At 39.6% G+C, this 20241-nt stretch overlaps 1 protein-coding gene across 1 annotated transcript; it reads right to left on the bottom strand.

Moving 5' to 3' along the window:
- Window positions 1-253: 253 nt before the first annotated feature.
- Window positions 254-19616, bottom strand: ASB15 (ankyrin repeat and SOCS box containing 15). The gene is made up of 9 exons (XM_021699405.1): window positions 19510-19616; window positions 17435-17487; window positions 17213-17344; window positions 15553-15711; window positions 10700-10945; window positions 8385-8556; window positions 6181-6751; window positions 5508-5661; window positions 254-426 (listed from the first exon to the last, which is right to left on the bottom strand). Exons 1-9 carry the CDS (start codon window positions 19614-19616, stop codon window positions 254-256), a joined length of 1767 nt encoding a protein of 588 aa, XP_021555080.1.
- Window positions 19617-20241: the final 625 nt, after the last annotated feature.

The following is a 20241-nucleotide window of genomic DNA, read 5'->3' as shown; positions in this document are numbered from 1 at the left end:
ATAATTTGAAGACTTGTTGGAAGTGAAGATAATTATTAGAAATTCACATACAAAATATTGACCAGCTTTAAAAACATCACAATGTAAAGTCTTTAAAGATGTAAAATATGGTGTCCCGATAAGAACACACAATCATTATAAAATTGTTAATGGATTTAAATACACTTAAGGATGTAAAATGATTCCAAGAAATTCTGAATGAACCCCATTTTAAAATATTTTTTAAATCACATTTAAAATATTATCTTTTAAATCACGGCAATTTTAGCTCTTGTCCATAGAGATCATACTCTTTAAATAATATATATCTTTGGATGGTTGGTGGTAGAGAGAGCTTATTCATTGAGGCTGGCTGGCGGAGTCGCTGGAGTCCCATAAGCCTTCGAATTTTTAACCGACACAAATGCTTTAATGAGCAAGGATTCTCTAAAATGTTGGGAAAAAATAAGCAAAAAATAAAAACAATATTAGTAGATTAACCTGTAAGATACAGACTGTTTTAGAATAACATTAATAGTGTCATTCTGAAAAACAGGTATGTACCCATTAGCAATTAGCGATTTTAAAAGAAATTCAAAGTGTAATTAAGCATCCCAGACCCCTCCTCCAGAATGCAGTCTCCATGAAGACAAGCATTTAGCTTCTTCCAGTGTCAGGAAGAGCCTGGCTCATAGTGGGTGTTCAGCCAGGATATGTTAAATGAATGAATGGAATTGACTTAAGAAAGCAAATGCTCACATCTCCTATTTATGTTTTAGAATTGAGTACTATAGAGTTTTATTTATTTACTTCCTCTATCGTCTACCAATATTTCTAATGCATAATTATCCAGGAAACGCGATAGAAATGATTCAATCTTAGGTTTGTTTCAGTGTCTGACACCAAACATTTTATATTAAAAAAAAATCTAATGTTACTTAAATATTTGATATTAGTCTTTATTCTCAACTCTTACTTTATCTATATTACAACACTGACATATTATCCCAGCAGTATGAGCTAGTGAAAAACTGCTTGGCACTTTGTAACCACTCAATAATATGAACTATCACTCAATTCAGTAATAAAAGACATCATATTTCCATTGCCTTTGTGATTATAAACAAATTATCTTCTTAAAAAATTAGAACAATGGGGTGCCTGGGTGGCTCAGTTGTTAAGGGTCTGCCTTCGGCTCAGGTCATGATCCCAGGGCCCTGGGATCGAGTCCCACATCAGGCTCCCTGCTCCGCAGGAAGCATGCTTCTCCCTCTCCCGCTCCCCCTGCTTATGTTCTCTCTCTCGCTAACTCTCTCTCTGTCAAATAAATAAATAAAATCTTAAAAAAAAAACAAAACAATGTTTTTCAAAAACTATGGAGGCAAAATTATTGTTACTGAAATAGGCAAAATAAGCCCATCTTTTTAAAAAAATTACATTTTATTTTCTTCTTTAACAAATATATGGCCTTACATATGTCTGGACGAATCCTGACATCCAGTGGTTAATCACACTCACAGCATTCAACGGACTTCCACTCCAGTTGCATTAATGGATGACTGAAACAATATCACAACTTCCTGGTCTTCTTCTTCCTTAGATCGCCTTTCTACAGTTATCAGAATTGGTTATTCTTTTGTAATAAAAACACATGGACAATTGATTACCAGTTAGAAGCAAACTCTGTTCTGCCTATGACAGGAAGCACAGTGCTGTTGGAGAGAGTGGTTTGAAGTAAGATAGACAAGGGTTCAAATCTTTGCTTTGTTGTTTTCTAGGTCTGTAACTTTGGGTAATTTGCGTATTTAAGACTTCTGGGTTGTTGTTTTTTTTTTTTTTTTTTCCTCTTATAATCTCCAAAATGTTTTAACCTTTTTTTTGCAAAATAAAATATAAAGTAACAGGGCGCCTGGGTGGCTCAGTCGTTAAGCGTCTGCCTTCGCTCAGGTCATGATCCCAGGCTTCTGGGATCGAGTCCCGCATCGGGCTCCCTGCTCGGCGGGAAGCCTGCTTCTCCCTCTCCCACTCCCCCTGCTTATGTTCCCTCTCTCGCTGTGTCTCTCTCTGTCAAATAAATAAATAAAATCTTTAAAAATATATATATATAAAGTAACTACATACATGCATAGCTTCATGAATTATTATTAGTGATTATGAGATGAAGACCTTTAATCACCTGCCAGGCCATGAATAGAAGAATTTCCCCAGTCATCCAAGAATTCCCTCCATAATCCATTGCAATCTTCATTCCTTCCTCCCCTATAAGTTACCACTATTCGGACTTTTATGGTCATCTCTATTTTTTATTTATTTTTTTAAGATTTTGTTTTTTTAAAAGTGATCTCTACACCCAATACGGGGCTCAAACTTACAACCCCAGATCGAGAGTTGCATGCTCTACTGACTGAGCCAGGCCAGCACCCCAGGTAATCACTTCCTTTAGAACTCCAACATCTAAGTGTTCTATCCCTATATTGTATTGTATTGACAATATTTTTTTTAAAAAAATCTGTTAGGACCTTTAAGTCTCTTAATCCACAGGTTCTTTTCTCCATCCCTTTCTCTTTCCTTCAATTCATCTTTGAAGAACCAAAAAGCCCTGCATTTTCCCACAGCCTAAATTTTGCTGATTGATTGCCTTTCATGGTGTAGCTCCATGTTTCACTGCCATTTCTATTTCTCACAAATTGATGGCTGGATCCAGAGACGTGAGCAGACTCAGGTTTGATCTCTTTGGCAAAACTATAGCTGGTGCTGTGTTCTTTCATCAGGGGCCACATAATGAGATATTAGGAGCAGCTGATGCTCAATGATTATGTCCATTAGTTGACTGGGGGCTGCAAAGTGGTGACATCCATTTCTTTTTCATTTATTATTTGGAATATTTTTATAAAGAGACGTCTTTGCTCATCTACTCTTTGGTTACTAGTGGCACAAATCATACAGGTAAGGCAGAATAAAGGCTCAAATCTTTTCCTTTATCAATTTTCAAGATAATGAATTGATTTTCTTATTCTCTAGAGCAGACTGATTTTTTAAATATCATATTTAAGCATATTTAGTTGGTTTCAATTCACTAAAATAATTACCCTTTGGAAGCTGAATTGTCCCATCTTTGGCCAGTAGGAGCTTCTTCAAGTTGGCTCCTAAATTCTATTGGCATGCTCTGGTAGACAGTTTCTTTGCAATGTAGAATGACAGATATTCCAGGCTCATCTTGCACATTCCTTCCTGAGACCTGAAATCATGCTTTCTTTTTTTTTTTCTAGGAAATGGTCATTGAAGACCACAGTCTGGGGATGTTGATCGCTGCTCAGTTTGCCATTATTTCTAAGACTTTACTGTAGACAGACAGACATACCCAGGTAAAATAGCTTGAGTTCATATTGATATTTCCAATTCAAGTTCAGGACTACAAGATTTTTCTTTAACCTATTACATCTGTATTTCCTTTCTTCCACACTGACAATCCTTTGTATTCTCAAGGATACAAAGAATAATAGAGTTAGAATATCCCACAATCACTCACTTACTGAATGCCTCTCATTCTCAGATAACAATATTAATATGATGCCACCACCATATAATTTGGTATCTTTAAAAAATGTTTTTGTGTGTGCTCTCCCCATTTTAAAATATTTGTGTCATATGCACATTATCTGACCATGCAACCCTACATATGGTATCTCCTCCCTTTTAGCTCACACTTGGTCTTGGTCTTCTGTCTAATGCTCAGTACTAGTCCTTATGTCATTACTTCTCCAGTTATTTTGGTTTGTCTGAAGCTCATTTTCTAGTGGATTCTTCAGAAGGCAATCAGAGAAACAATATTGTCTGAGGGAATCTGATTTTTTCCCTCATAAGTCAGTTGTTCCTTTTGCCTACATGATCAAAGGACATATTAATTTGTAATTTGTAGCTTTGCCTTTTCTTTTTATCACAGATTTTTTTTGTAATATAGGTTTTTGTATTTGTTTTGTTTCCTCAATTTGGTTTTCCTTTTTAAGGAATCCTGTTGTTCATTTCTTCACTCTTTATTGCCTGTCTTCAATGTCTGGCACTGTCTTTCAAATCCTTTGATCTATTCCTTCATTTCTATTTTATTTAAACGTTTTCCTTCCATTTCAGCTTCTGTTTCTCTGAAGATATTATCTATTGCATTATTAGTTCTTGCTTTCATTCTAGTTCAGTCTTTAAATTTGAAATTATTTTTTTCTTTTTATTTCTAATTCTTCCCTCAGTTCTGTTACCTCATTTCTGAATCTTTATAATTCTGAACTTGTATTTTTTCATATCTTGGATCATCTTCCTTATGCCGGTTAGCTTGTTTTGAAATGAAATTTTTAGTTTTCATCTGTTCTAAGGATATGCTTTTCTGGTGTGCTTTCTGGTCTGTGGGGATGTTATTCTGTTCCTCTTTCTTTATTTTCTTATAATAAATTTATATGAGACTTGACTGTGATAATTTTCTGTTGCTCATTTTGATGTGACGTTAGTTGTCCTGAAGTTTTAGAAGGATACTTGGTCCAAGACAGCTCTTCTGACTTTACAGAACTCCCTATTCTGTTATCTTCTAGTAATGATCCAAAATAGTGGCTTGCTGCCTGAAGTTGCCTTGTTCTCTTTGCTGCCTCTCCTTTTATGTGGACTTTCTCATGACTCTGTCCTATGGTTTCAATTTTATTCCCATTGCGGGCCGTGGCTCAGAAAGGGAGCCTTGACAGGTCAGCTTCAAGATTTTATAGGGTCCAGGGGCTCCTGGCTGGCTCAGTCAGTAGAGCACGCGACTCTTGATCTTGGGATGATCGTAAGTTCAAGCACCACGTTGGGCATAAAGCTTACTTAATAAAAAAATAAAGATTGGTTCCCAAACATTAGTGAGCTTCAGAATCACTTAACATCTTAAAAAAAAAAAAAAGAAGAAGAATTTATAGGGCCCAGATTGTTTTGTAATTGCCTTCAGCCTTAGTTTTGTATTTATAGTATGAATCACTTTTATGACTATAACTGAACTTTAAACTAGAGAATAGAAAATGGCCTGCCTATAAGACAAACTTTTGTTAAGAATTTGTCAATAAACACCTGAGAGAGAGCATATCAAAAAGGATAACTCTAATTCATTCCATTCACTCATTTACTCAGTGTTTATTATTTACTACTCACTAGGTATCATGCAAAGCCTTGAGAATACAAAAATAAACAAAATAGATGCCTGTTCACATGGAGACTACAGTCCAGGTATCTTAGGGTATTATAAGAGTAACCTTTTAAAAAATGAATTCTAGCCAAAATGTTAATATAGTTTTAGTAGTACTCATTACACAATTAAAGAGTTGGAAAGTATCAAGAAAAGCAAAAAATTAGCATCTTATATCAGAGGAAGTACTAAGGATGATTTAAAAACCCAGATAATTATGAAAATGAAGTAGCACTGAAAAAGTAACAATGATGACATTGAGACACTTCACCTATATACATTCTTCAGGAAAAAAAATTCAAAGGCAAAACCTTTTTTTTTTTTTTTTTACCTAGTATTTGACGGATTTCTGGCCATTCTCTCTGTACTTCTAATGCAGACTTCAGCTTAGCACACAGAGGAATATAATCCATGTAATCGATTAATACACGAATAACGCTGCCTACCAAGTGTTTCATCCAAGGAACTGTAATAAACTCACAGAACTGAGAGAATTGATAAAATTTAATTTAGTAATACATTTATTATACTATGTACATAAGCACTCAATTTTGTTATGAAAAATTACTGTCTTTGTCTTTTTACAGAAAATAAAGTACCCTCCTTGTAATGAATGAAAAAGAAAAATAAATTGCTTGTATCTGTGAAACTATGAGCCCTGAAGCTATATGCAGGACTCTGCTGTTATTGCAGTCAACATAACCTGGAAGAATCGTGTTTCTTTCCATGATTCTTCTTTCCATGTTTCCATACCCAATATTCCACCAAAGAAGCATAAATTATTAATTGCATACATTTTCACATGCTTCCACATTCAATTTCCAGCTCAAGAAAAAGAAGAAATCTTGTTTGCCTAGTTTTATGCTTATATCCCCATATTATTGCCAACCCAAATTCAAGAATAAGAAAAATATGAGAGTTGATTTTTCTTTTCTTGTAACATCCCTAAATGAGCAAATGTTAGGATGCTGACCCAACAGGAAGAAGAAAAGGATATAACTCACCGGGTTATCTTTTATTACACAAGATGTCCACCCCGGTAGTACCTCTTCTTCTATCTCTGACCACACAAATGAATTTCCAAAGATGTTCCCATGCATGCACTCAAAGCACATCTCCACTTGGTAGCCATTATTCAGCAACAGGCGCAGCATCACCTCGTCATTTAGGGCATATTGAATGGCACTGGGGAAACGCGTGTCATTCACGTGCATAAAATAACAATTGACGTTAGCTCCGTGGGAGAGAAGCAGCCGGACAATTTCATGGTTATTGGCCCTCACTGCCACAAGCAGACAGTTGAGGGGGTCTAGGTTTGGGTCTGCACCTGCAGCCAGAAGGACTTCTGTGCACTGGATGTCATTGTTAGAAACGGCAAAATACAGCGCCGTCTTCCGTTCGTCATCATAGCTCCCAGAAATGTGGTCCGCGAGCGGGGCGTTGACATCAAAGCCACTTTCAATGAGCAGTTGGAGGCACTGCACGTTTTGTCCATCTGCTGCGGAGTGGACTGGTGTTAGCCCGCTTTTCTGTATTGCATTTTTGGATGTTACTGGGATAAGATACTTCAGCGCACTAAAAAAAAAAAAAAAAAGTCAAATACCCTCATGGCCTGAAGAAAATGAAGAATTTAAATAAACCAGCTTCCTCACTAGACAAGTGAATGCAGGTTGTTTACTTTCTTTTATTTTCTCTAGATAACCTCATACAAAAACATGTAATATTTAACCTTTGTCCATTGGCTGACTACTTAGTTTAGTATAATCTAGTTTTGTTTTTAGTTTCCCATTCTAAATATTCCCGGGGAACATGCTGGAGGTCCTATATTTGGTCCTAGAATTGTGGTTCCTCAGGAACCCTCCCCGTCTTCCAGTCCTTTTCGGAACAACATGATACTTATAAACAACCAAAGCTATTTAGTGGAAAAAATATAAAAGAACGATAGGAGCATCTGATGCCATAGAAGAATGCTTCATAATCTTGACCATGAGAATCATGGAGTCACAGGAAGTGACCTTGGACATTGCTCAATCCAACCCCTCATTTAACAGAGGGGCAACAGGAAGTCTGCAGGGGTGAAATGACTTGTCCAAGGTCACACAGTTGGATGTGGAGCAAGGATGAGGGTTTAGGCCTTTTGAATTCTCATTCCTCACTTCTCTTTCACTGCTTCCTGAGTAGTCTATGTTTCAGGAGTGGCCATGCACGTCCTGCCTGCTTCCATAAACTTGCAATTGAATTACCAGCCACAAAAAAGAGTATTATTCCATCAATCTTTATCAGTCCAATGGGGATAACTAACCACAGCTTATGTTTCTAAGAACCTGTGATAAACAGTTGTGAATTTCACACTTGACCGAATAACTAGACACACATGAGAGCCACAGGCAAGGAAAACTTGATCTCTTGTGCCTAATTCAGAGCTACCATGTGTGAATTTATGAACGCTGGGAGTAAATCCAGGTAAACTTTAACAACATGTCACTTAGCATCAATTATGTGTCATTGGCCACTTAGCCAATGTGGCCACTGCAAATGATAAAGCCTAATGATTTCAAAGTTTTTAAACTTATAAAATATATTTAATTGCCTAAAGCTGTCCTCTTACGGTGGGTAGCTTAATATAGTGATTATAGACTTCAACTGATGTGTTGATTGTGGCACATATTGTGATTTAAAAATCTATCCAACGTTTTTGTTTTTTTTTTTTTCGAATAAAGAAACCTGAACTTATAATGAAACTTTTCTAGTCAAGGATAAATTTGACATCATATCATAATATCTGTAGGTATTAGTAAAAATGGGAGTAATACTGGTAATATTGTCACAAGATCCTTTGCCAAAGGCAAAAGTTTTAGAAACCCTGTAGCCTTTTGTTAAACACATTGAAAAACAAAACAAAACAAAACAGAAAGGCGTATTTGGGTGGCTTGTGAAGAATGTTCAGTTGTAACTTACTTTTTTCTGAAAGAAAAATTTTTTATTATAAAAGTAGTATAAGGAATGTTCCCTGGACCAGGGCAGTTAGGAATAACACATGAAATTTCATGAGGTAGGTGAAAATAAAAAGAAAGGGAAAAAATCAAACCAATATTTATACTGTCTTTTTCTTTTCAGATTTTGGGAAGTATTATATAGATAGACTTGAGACTATATACAATTTTGTATTTTTCAACTGAAAACGATCATCTTACGGTTTATTACTCACAGGTAGTGTCCCTCGTAGGCAGCTCGGTGTATTGGAAGATGGCCTGCTCTGTTGGGTACATTTCCACTTCCTCCGTATTCCAGCAGGAGGGAAATGCAGTCAGGATTGCCCCCTCCTGCTGCCTCGAACAACACTGATGCCCCATCATCCGCCAGAGCAAACACATCACCACCTGGCGATATAAAACATATGTCATAGCGATAACTGGAGTTACCATGAAATTGTCAAGATAGTCCCCTTAAAAATAACGTGTTGTTGGGGCCCCTGGGTGGCTCAGTCGGTTAAGCGGCTGCCTTCGGCTCGGGTCGTGGTCCCGGGGTCCTGGGATGGAGCCCCGCATCAGGCTCCCTGCTCAGCGGGAAGCCTGCTTCTCCCTCCTCCTCCCTCCCTCCCCCTACTTGTGTTCCCTCTCTCGCTGTAGACAAATGCTCCCAGGGAAAAGGGTAGTTAGCTTTTGAAATTTTTTTTTAAAGATTTTATTTATTTATTTGACAGAGAGAGAGGTCGAGAGAGGGAATGCAAGCAGGGGGAGTAGGAGAGGGAGAAGCAGACGCCCCACTGAGCAGGGAGCCGGACATGGGGCTCGATCCCAGGACCTGAGCCGAAGGCAAACGCTTAACCGACTGAGCCACCCAGGTGCTCCAGCTTTTCAAATTAAAAGACAATGTTAACCCTCTCTTTCGTTTCAACAACTGCCCTCTAGGTGCTGTGTGTGACCCAGCAGAAGGTCCTAAAATGAATAGATACGACTACCTGAAGCAGCTCAGAGGGGAAATGAAACAAACTATCAAAGAACACAAATTGTGTGACATTCATGTGACATCAAGACTAAGTAGGAGGGCGCCTGGGTGGCTCAGCTGGTTAAGCGACTGCCTTCGGCTCAGGTCATGATCCTGGAGTCCCTGGATCGAGTCCCGCATCGGGTTCCCTGCTCGGTGGGGACTCTGCTTCTCCCTCTTCCACTCCCCGTTTGTGTTCCCTCTCTCGCTGTGTCTTTCTCTGTCAAATAAATAAATAAAATCTTAAAAAAAAAAAAAAAAAAAGACTAAGTAGGAGTCATGATGTAGAAGGAGGTCTGTGTTTGAATTCTGGCTCTGCCGCGACTGGGAGAGCCCGGGCAAGCTACTTTTACGACTATCCATCTCCTCGTCTGTAAACTAGAGTGATGCTGCTTATTTCATAGGGCTCAGATGACAATTAAATGGGGCTGCACGGTTGGGGACTGGCAAAATGTTAATCTTTTCTCCACAGAGGATCCTTGAGGGAGCATGTGGTGCTAGCCTTTATTTACACATGGGGAAACTGAGGACCGGAAGTTGTAGCAAGGCTAGGGTTGGACCGCAAGGAGGTGGTGGAAGCCAATTGAAGAATTTGGCCTCTTAATTCTCGATTCAGCCCTTGGAGGGCTCACAGGAGGGCAAGATCACAACCTGTTGGGAGAATCAAGAAAGGCTTTAGCGGGGAGGTGTCTCAAGAGAGTGAGTTATGTCGGCGAATATTCCAGATGAGGGGAAAGGCCTGGCGCAAGCGCAGACAGAGGGAATGCGGGTATACTCCAGAATCCTGCTGGGGTCGTGCAGCCGGGGTACAGGACACATGTTGAGAGTAGTGAGGGACAGACGCGGCAAAACAATTCGGGATGATGCAGTGGGGCCCTGCGCGTGACTCAGAGGCAGTGGGGAGCTGCTGAGCGTTTTCCGAGTACACCGTTGGAGCCCCTGCAGCTGTCCTTCGGGGAGAACAGCCGAGTTGCAGCACGTCCTCTGGATTCTCTGACGGGGAGGCCGGCAGCCCGGAAACGGGCCGAACGGTTAGGAAACAACTGCCCTGGTCCAGGGAAGACGTGAGGAGCCCGCCCGGGATGCAAACCAACGGGGCTGTCCCCGTGCCAACGGGTGGGAGAGACCCCGCGGGACTCGGCGGTTGACTGGATTTGGAAAGGAAGGCGATGGAGGGCGTAGAAGTCAGTCTAGGCCTTCCGTCTTGGTTGAGAGCGATTATGTTGTCAAAAGTGTGAAAGAGAAGTCCGCTTCGAGAAGCTAACTAAGTGTGAGGCCCTGGCGAGCCGTGTGTGCGAGGCCGGGCCGCCGCTAGAGAGAGCAGCCGGGGCCGACCGTGCAGACGTGCAGGCCGTGACGTAGAGGGTGTCCCTGAGTCGCGGAAGAGGGGGCTTTCAAGGGGGCTCCGGGGGAGCCGGGTACAAAAGCCTGATGCCCAGTTACACCCGGGAGAGGAAGGGGAGCCAAGGAGGGCTGGAGAACAGGAAAGGGAGAGACGGGAGAATCATCCAGAACGTGCGATTCCTTTGCACGTACCTCTGTGGATGAGGTGTTCCAGCACATCGCAGTGACCGTGCTCGGCAGCAACACCGAGCGGTGTGACGCCAAATCCGTCTCTCAGGTGCACGTCGCCTCCGTGGGTCAGCAGCAGGGTTATGATGTCGTTGCGGCCCTGTTTGGCCGCTTCGTGCATTGCCGACCATCGCTTGACGCAGGGCTGGTCAAGGTTGGTGTTGTGTTTAAGCAGAGTGAACACCATGTCATAGGAGCCGTTTTTCACAGCTGGAAAGTGATTTTAAAAAAGAATATCAACGTAGGCATATGAACCTGGATCCTTCAGATGGTATGAAACGAATTATGACATTTATTATGAAAATAGATATTTACTATTCCCTTTTCTTCTACAGGAGGATATTGTAGTTTTCATTCCCCTCTATTTCTCATACCCAAGATGATGTTGCCTTCTCTTTAAGACCCTGGCCTGAGGCGGGGTAAGAGATTCATGGAATACAGGGCTCTTCCCTATAATAGGATGTTGTGTATACTCTTTCTAAACTTTAGAAAATGAAAGTAAATGAAATGAAAATAGCCTCCACTATTGGGTTGTATAAATTAAATAATGTATGGAAATGCTTAGTGTATACTAGGAGCTCAATAAATTATAACCGTTATTAGTCTAATTTCATCACTTCTAGGATCCTGGGGCTACATGTGTAAATAATGTTCATCAAGCCCCCTCCCCACCCCCAGGAAAGATTTTTTTGTTTTCCTCCACCAAACAAAGCATCGAGTATTAAATGAACTTCTCTTTTCTGTGATCTTAATGGGAGGTTAGCAATGAGAATGTTTTTAGGTTTTTTTTTTAAGATTTTAAAAATTTATTTATCTGGCAGAGAGACACAGAGAGGGAACACAAGCAGGGGGAGAGGGAGAAGCAGGCTTCCCGCAGAGCAGGGAGCCCGGTGCGGGGCTGGATCCCAGGACCCTGGGATCATGACCTGAGCTGAAGGCAGACGCTTAACGACTGAGCCACCCAGGCGCCCCTGTTTTTAGGTTTTTTGGAGAGAAAAAGAGTGCACGAGCAGGGGGAGACTCCTAAGCAGGCCCCATGCCCAGTGCAGAACCCCACTCGGGGCTCAGTCTCATGACCCTGAGATCATGACCTGAGCTAAAATCAAGAATCGGTAGCTTAACCAACTGAGCTCCCTAGGCACCCCAGCAATGAAAATGTTTAGAATCTGGGTAGGTCTGCTGTTGTAAACAGGTGAAGTATATGACAGATAATGTACTACAGTGTAAGAGATCCACTAGATCAGAGGTCTCTCTCCCCCTCTGCTGTTTCTAATAGATAAAATTACAGTTAAAAGCACCCCCTTCCCCCGACTTTGAGTTATTAAGAGATTGTCCCAGTTTAGATATGAATAATTCTGGAAGATGTAATGTCTTTTTCTCTTAGCGGTAAGTAAAATCTTTTTTTTTTTTTTAAGATTTATTTATTTTAGAGAGAGAGAGAGTGCACGCACGCACGTGCACGAGTCAGTGGTGAGGGGAGGGTCAGAGGGAGAGACTCTTCAAGCAGACTCCCCGCTGATGCAGGGCTCAGTCTCAGGAACCTGAGATGAGGAATGACCTGAACCGAAACCAAGAGTCAGACGCTCAACCGACTGAGCCACCCAGGCGTCCCAGTAAGTAAAATCTTAGTAAGAAACAGAAGGACGAGGGCTACTTCCTGCTAATGGAGGTAAATATAGTTTCATTCATTCATTCACTCATTCGGTTCATGCACTCTGGTTGTATGAAAGGCGCTGTCTTACACTGTGCACAACAGGAAAAAGGCAGACTTAGTTCTCACTCGTGGAATCTATAGTCTAGGGAAGAAGCCTATAATGTCTTCTCTTTGAAGAGAGACTCAGAGGCCAGGTCTTTGCTGGGAAGGCAGGAGAAGATGCAGGGCCACATAGAACATCATGGGGAGCAGAAGGCAGAATACAGAAAGCATCAAAGTCCAAGGTGAGGGAAAGGGCTTCCACAGGAGGACGAAGACAAACTCTGCCTACTTCATTTGGAGGCAGGCAAGCCATCACTGTGGTGAGATTTCAGTTTTTCTCTTGCTCACTAAGTAGTCTGTTGACAAATGCCTTCCTCTGAATGGCCCACCGGCCACTGGCAGCTCTAATTATAGTGAATGACCTCATCCTAGCTGGTGTCATTGCAGAGAAAAACATCAATAAGTGAAATGAACTAAGAGATACGTGTCCTCATTTATCTTCTTGCTCCTATTGCATTTTTTTCTAGAAAAAAAATGTATTAAAATAATGAATCTCTTCCATCATGATCTATTTTCCTTTTGTCTGACTCAGAAAACATGTTGATTAGAGGTATTAGTCTTTCTTCATGAAAATAATATCACATATAAGCCACAACTTAAAATAAGTTTAAAAATAAAACCTTACATGCAATTTAACTGCTTTGGAACTAAGAATATATTTACTTCCTATAGAAATAATAATGCAAATCATGGGGAATCCCTCCCAACCTAACCTGTGAAGACATTCTTAATCAATAAATGTCTGAAATAATGAAAACTAATAAGGCACAGATACAGTATTTGTGTAACATAACTAAGTAAAATAAAACTTAAATAACTTACATAGTAAAAATAAATATATATCTACATATCTTCAACAATAACGCTTAAAAAGAAAACCAAACGTCAATTGAAGAGTTAGGGAATTAGAGACTTTGCATAGCGCACTTTTGAACACTTTATAGTTTGCTGGCACATTTCCTTTCAATTTCTGTAATTTTTTTTCATTTTCTGGATATATGTATTTTGCTCATGTAATTGTCTTATTATCAGCACTGGTTTATCTTGTGACTCATAAGACATGCAAGGATAATCCTGAACTGGAGAAAGGTGACACCAACTTTGGAGGGTGGGCAGAGAGGGAGTCTGAGTGCAAAATACCCTTAATAAGTGTCAGGTGATCACAAATTAGATAGCACTCAGCAAGTAACTGCGATAACTGTAATACATCAGAGTACTACGAGGAAGGGCCAGATGGCTGATGGGGAAGAAGAGCCCTGGAGGGACACAAAGTGGTATTTGTTTGGCCATCTAAGGATATTCCATAATAAAGACAAAGATGATGACATTGGGCTAAGAAAAATAAAAATGACATCACACGGAAAATCCAAAGAATGGCATTTTTTCTCTTATTTTTCCCTTTATAAGTTAATGGGCTATAAATAGCAAATTTCAAAGTAGCCTATAGAGTCAGAAAGAAAACTGGGAAAGTGCCATGGATGATCCATTTACCTATAGAACCTGAAAATACTTGACATGGGCTCTACAAAGAAGGTCCTGGAGAAGGTAACCCAAGAAAAACTCCATTCTCCCGATACATCGGTGATGGAGACACAAGCGAACACCTTCAGAAAATTTCCTTCGTGAGACTTCTGTCTTCTCCTGATATTACCATTTAGCTTTTAAAAAGTATTATTTCCAGATGTTAATTCTATTTTGGCTCTGATAACTCAGTGACCAACTTCCTTTCCCACACTTCAGATATCGCTAGAGTAGAGAAACAAACATATGCAACTTTGAAATGCATGTAAATGCTTAACGCTCTGTTGTAAGCATTAAAGAAAAACAGAATCAAATAAGGCAAAAAGAAATCAAATGAGTGGTAATCATGACTTAGTTGTCCCTTAAATAAGTGAATTGAGAATAGCAAGTAGAAAATAATTCTACATTTGCAAAGTGAGATAGTATATAAACTCTGGAAAAGTGTGTGTGTGTGTGGATGTGTGCTTTGCAGAAATCAAATATCTATAGATATCTAGAGAACTATCTAGAGAAACAGCAACACATATGTGGATGTCATTGCAAATACCCACTGGTATATGCCTTTAAAAATAATACAGATCGGGCGCCTGGGTGGCTCAGTCGGTTAAGCGACTGCCTTCGGCTCAGGTCATGATCCTGGAGTCCCGGGATCGAGTCCCACGTCGGGCTCCCTGCTCATCAGGGAGTCTGCCTCTCTCTCTGACCCTCCCCCCTCTCATGCTCTCTCTCTCTATCTCATTCTCTCTCTCAAATAAATAAATAAAATCTTTAAAAATAAAAAATAAAAAAATTAAAAAAAATAAAAATAATACAGATCACATTAATAGTGGTGATGCAACCGTAGGTGAATATTCGTGTGTATAGAACCCGCTCAGGATAAGAGTTCTGGTTTACTTATAAGGAGCACAAGTGTTACTGTGACAAATTCCAAAGTAGCAGGAAATGTTATCTCTGGTCATTTGTAGTTAATCTCATGTCACTTTTGCAAGCAGACTTGCCAGTTTTTACTGGTCAACAAAAATAGCAGGATACACAGACTGAGAAGAAACTGATAAATGACACCTTTAGGTTTACCATCATTCCTTGTGTCACTGTTGTGAAACCGTTTGTAGGTGCCCAGTGCTGCATCTGTGTGATCAGAATCTGCTGGCACCTCGTTGTTCTGATGTGAACCTGATGTCTCTCTTTCGAACCCCCTTTCTGCCTCTTTCTTCTGGCTACATACTGCACATGCAGCCCTACTTAATAACCGGACCCTACCTAGAGAATATTCCTTTAGAACTGGCACTTCTGGCCTCACAACACTCCGAGGTTGGATCCCTCCTCGTTAGTGGGTGCTGAAGGATCTTTCACGTTTGACCCCTTTGTAGGATTAAAACACCAAACGCATAGGGCAGATGAGATGGGTGTTAGGGGGGAGGAGGTCAGGGAATAGTAGGGGATGGGGTTACATAACTTCAATACATAGCGGTTTCCAATACATACTTATTAAATATTTCTTTGTCTCAAACTCAGAGCTCTAGAAAAAGAAGTCATTTACCAATCAGAAGCGGTGTCTCTCCTTTGTCATTTTTGGTGTTTGGCCACACTCCCTTTTCTAGTAAAGTTCTTACATTTTCCACCAGACCAGCTTTGACTGCCAAAGTCAAGGGTGTTTCTCCATCAGAGGTCTTGAACTCCCAGAGTGTCTGGTAGGATGCTGAGATGTGAAAATATTGCATAAAGTTAAAAATCTTTACTTAAAGATATCACAGAGATCAGAATAATCCAACATTATGTACTTTAGATTGAACAGTCAATTGATGAAAAAGAAAGATTAAAAGACATGATTAAACTTTATCAAATGATAGGGAGTATAAGTAGATGAGCATGGACTTGACAGCTAGAAAACCAAAATCTATGTTTTAAGGGGTTGTTGTTGTTTTTAATGGATTGCAAGTTCTTATTTTTTGATAAATTGTAACATAACTCCTCAATCCTTTGTATTATTTAAATTGCACCTGAAATTGTTTTCTATCAAGTGAAATCTGTGAATGTGGGAATAAGTATGTATTTGATACTGTCAGAATATGTTAGAAAATACCATGCTTAACATCATCTTCTATATCTATTTGTCTGACTATCTGCTTAGCTATTTTTTTCTGGCTGGCTGGCTGCATAGTTAATTATCAAGTAGCTATGATTGTCTCCTAGAGCATAGAATGAGGGAGCAACATTGATTGAAAGATAGGGCACTCACAAGACGTGTTAAAAGTTGCCAAGATGTGACAAATATTGTGCTGCAACATCAGAATTATCAAAATTATTATCAATACTTAACTCTGGGTTGATTTAACATGATATTTACTAATGTTTACATTATGAAAAAATTAATATAAGCACAAAATATTGTAAATATACTTGTTATACAATAATGATCTTTTGGAAATTGTTAAGAGATAGTTCAAGATGATAAATTAAAAACTGACTCTCCAAAGCAAAAAGCTTTATATTCAAATCAATTAATTCATGATATATATTAACTTTTATTACTTTTAGGTTATAACCACATCTTTTTTTTTTTTTTAAGATTTTATTTATTTACTTGACAGAGAAAGACACAGCGAGAGAGGGAACACAAGCAGGGGGAGTGGGAGAGAGAGAAGCAGGCTTCCTGCTGAGCAGGGAGCCCGATGCGGGGCTTGATCCCAGGACCCTGGAATCATGACCTGAGCCGAAGGCAGACGCTTAACGACTGAGCCACCCAGGCGCCCCTATAACCACATCTTTGAGCCAACTTCTGTCATATTCGTAGAAAGATGCAAAGGGTGAACCCTGAACCTCACAAAATGTGCTAACTTTTTTTTTTTTAAGAGAGAGAGCGTGGGTGTGGGAGTCAGGGAGAGGCAGAGGGAGAGAGAAAGGGAATCTTAAGCAGGCTCCATGCCCAGTGTGGAATCCAACATGGGGCTCAAGCTCACAATCCTGAGATCATGATTTGAGCCAAAAATCAAGAGTCCAACACTTACTGACCTAGCCAACCAGGCGCCCCATAAAATATACTAATTTTTATAACTCTGAGTATAAAACATGGATATTTTCTTTTCCATATTCCTAATAATCTTTTATTCTGCTTTTTCTTTTTGCTTATGTTTGTTGGGAGCACTCAAAATTTCTACATTTTTCTTTGGTTTGGCTAAAGGGATTTTATGTTCTCTTACCATCCAGAACAACTTCAAGTATTTGTTGAATGGGTTGAACGACAGCTTCGTGCAATGGAAACCATCCTTTTTCATCAGCTTCATCCAATGCATATCTATATTTCACATATTCCTGGAGCGCAAGAATGTGACCTAAATGAAATACAGGGGCTGGTAACACATTTCTGTCTCAGCAAAGTGAAATCTCCAACCTGCCCCACTGTAGGCAATACACCCATTTACCTTGTTTTATGGCTTCCACAAGTTTTCTGTTTTGATCACTTAGTGGTGCAAATCTACCAGAGAAAGAAAAATAAGCCGTATTTATCCCAGACTTCAAAAAAACCCAAACACTTAACTTATATTGAGTTTCTGTACATGATTTTAATAATCAAGATCTATAGGAAATGCACACAACTAATTTTATCTACTTTAAAAATGTAAATGTCTAAGAATCAGACACAGTATATTTATGATACACTAGACATAAGCACATTAGTACAGATGACAGAATTCAAGATTATAACGCTATCTCTGAAATTAGTTCTAAGCAATGAAAATGGAGTAAACAGTTGTAATCAGAGTCAGAGGAGCTGGGTTCAGGTTTCATGATTTTGTGATCCTGGGAGGCCAATTAGCCTCTCTGGGTAGTGGTTTCTTCATCTTTAAAATGATGGGATTAGGGCGCCTGGGTGGCTCAGTTGGTTGGGCGACTGCCTTCGGCTCAGGTCATGATCCTGGAGTCCCTGGATCGAGTCCCGCATCGGGCTCCCTGCTCGGCAGGGAGTCTGCTTCTCCCTCTGACCCTCCCCCCTCTCATGTGCTCTCTCTCATTCTCTCTGTCTCAAATAAATAAATAAAATCTTAAAAAAAATAAAAATAAAATGATGGGATTAGGGGCGCCTGGGTGGTTCAGTCGTTAAGCGTCTGCCTTCGGCTCTGGTCATTATCCCAGGGTCCTGGGATCGAGCCCCATGTCGGGCTCCCTGCTCTGCGGGAAGCCTGCTTCTCCCTCTCCCACTCCCTCTGCTTGTGTTCCCTCTTTCGCTGTGTCTCTCTCTGTCAAATAAATAAAACCTTTAAAAAATAAATAAATAAAATGATGGGATTAAATAGAAAGATCTCTAAGGCTTCTTCCAATTTTAAAAACTCTGTGCTCAATAAAGTTTATTGCTTTGAACTTAATAATTGCTTATTTGGGAGCTTATGATCCACACTGCATGTTAGAGCCTTTGATCAACTTATCTACAAGTGAAAGCAGGCTGAGCATTTACTGAACAAACTCCTAGTCGTTGGGCCAACAGGTCGTGATTTCAACCCTCATGGCAATTCTCTGGTGTGTGTGTTTATTCAAAGGAAACAAGGTATTTCATAACAAATTGATTCAAATCTATTAAGCAGAAACATCTGCTGGCATTCTAGGATTGTGAAAGCCTTCTTGGGAACTCTGTTGGAGATAAGGGAAAAATTAAAGAGACCTAATTTAAAGGTACTATGTCCATTTTTAAGAAGCTCAAAAGCAATAATTTTATAGCATGGAGCCTATTCAAAAGTATTACTAATTTCAGAATAATACAGGATTCTAAATACTACAATAGAAAGCAAACTAACGTTTATTTTTGTTAAAAGTATAATGTGTGTTGTTCAAGACAGAAATCTACTTTTTCAGTTTCAGACTCTATAACTTCTGCTAAATCAGGATTGATTCAACACAAAATTGATATTTTGTGTATAATTTGTTAACTTCTGTCATTTGGATAGCAGATAATTAAATAGGCTGTGGTTTACGTAGTGCTTGTTTTTAATAAAAGCCCTCAACTCTTTCCCATTCTTTGGGGCTAGACTTAGGAGCTAGTCCACATTATTTTTTATAGTTTGAAGATGCAAAAATGAAATGCATTACTTATAAAGGTTGTTTGAGTCAGTAGCAGAAGGGGCTTTAAAATATTCAGAGCAGACTTCTGTATACCTATCTATATTTTAGTTGTATAAACCGTACTTGCAAATTTGTTCAAATTTATTGTCCTTTTTGATGCTATATTAATTTTAAAAAAATAGGCAATCCTCTACAACCAAATTCAACTAAGAATTTCCCATTGAGGTTATTTCCATCTTCCACCAGAGGTGGGGGTTTGTGGAAGATCCTATTGCCGAAGCCTCTATGCACAGTGGCCCTTGGAAAGCCATTGGATTCTCTGCCAGAAAAGAAGAGTAAGCATTTTCCTAGAGGAAGAGCCAGGAAATGTCTTTCATTTTATCTGACAACAAAATGAATGCCATAAAGAAATTCTGTTGAGGATAGTCAACTTGAATGTTACCTTTCAGAATAAAATGTAGACTTGCTGGCTTCAATGGATTCTTGAATACTGAGCTGAATATCATAACTTGTAAGATGGTCTTCATCGGAGTCATCATTAGTATCCATGACTGGATAGAATTTTTGAAAGAGGCAGTTTCTTATTATCAGCAAATGACACAGAACAGTACATACAGTTAATGTGAACGATGCAAAATGAAAAAGTAAAATACATTCATCTTTCCCCATTGAACAAACATCAATGCAGTGAACATTTTATTTTATTTTATTTTATTTTTTTTAAAGATTTTATTTATTTATTTGAGAGAGCGAGAATGAGAGAGAGTACATGAGAGGGGGGAGGGTCAGAGAGAGAAGCAGGCTCCTCGCCGAGCAGGGAGCCCGATGCGGGACTCGATCCCGGGACTCCAGGATCATGACCTGAGCCGAAGGCAGTCGCTTAACCAACTGAGCCACCCAGGCGCCCCTACAGTGAACATTTTAATCCATATTATATATGAAGCCCATCCTAAATTTTGAAACCTGTAATTACCTGCTCTTTAGGTATCTGCATTTTCTAATTTGGGGCTTTTTCTTTTTTCTTTCTTTAGTTAAGCTTTTAAGAATTCATTTCCCCATGCTTCTGACTTGCACTAATTTCAGCCCACTGGTTTTCTGAAGACACGGCTCTACAGAGCACATTAGAAGTTTAAAACTCAAGCCAAGAAGAAGTAAGGTGGAGACAGGAATAGAG

Source organism: Neomonachus schauinslandi, chromosome 12 (assembly GCF_002201575.2).
Source record: "Neomonachus schauinslandi chromosome 12, ASM220157v2, whole genome shotgun sequence".
Lineage (NCBI taxonomy): Eukaryota > Metazoa > Chordata > Mammalia > Carnivora > Phocidae > Neomonachus > Neomonachus schauinslandi.
This window is presented reverse-complemented; position numbering and strand designations above follow the sequence as displayed.

Coding starts and splice junctions, on each gene's coding strand:
- ASB15 (XM_021699405.1), bottom strand. CDS start 19,616: ATGGATACTAATGATGACTCCGATGAAGACCATCTTACAAGTTATGAT. Junction 6,752..8,384: donor GCCTACGAGGGACACTACCT/GTGAGTAATAAA, acceptor TTTTTTTTTTAG/TGCGCTGAAGTATCTTATCC. Junction 5,662..6,180: donor GTGTAATAAAAGATAACCCG/GTGAGTTATATC, acceptor CAATTCTCTCAG/TTCTGTGAGTTTATTACAGT.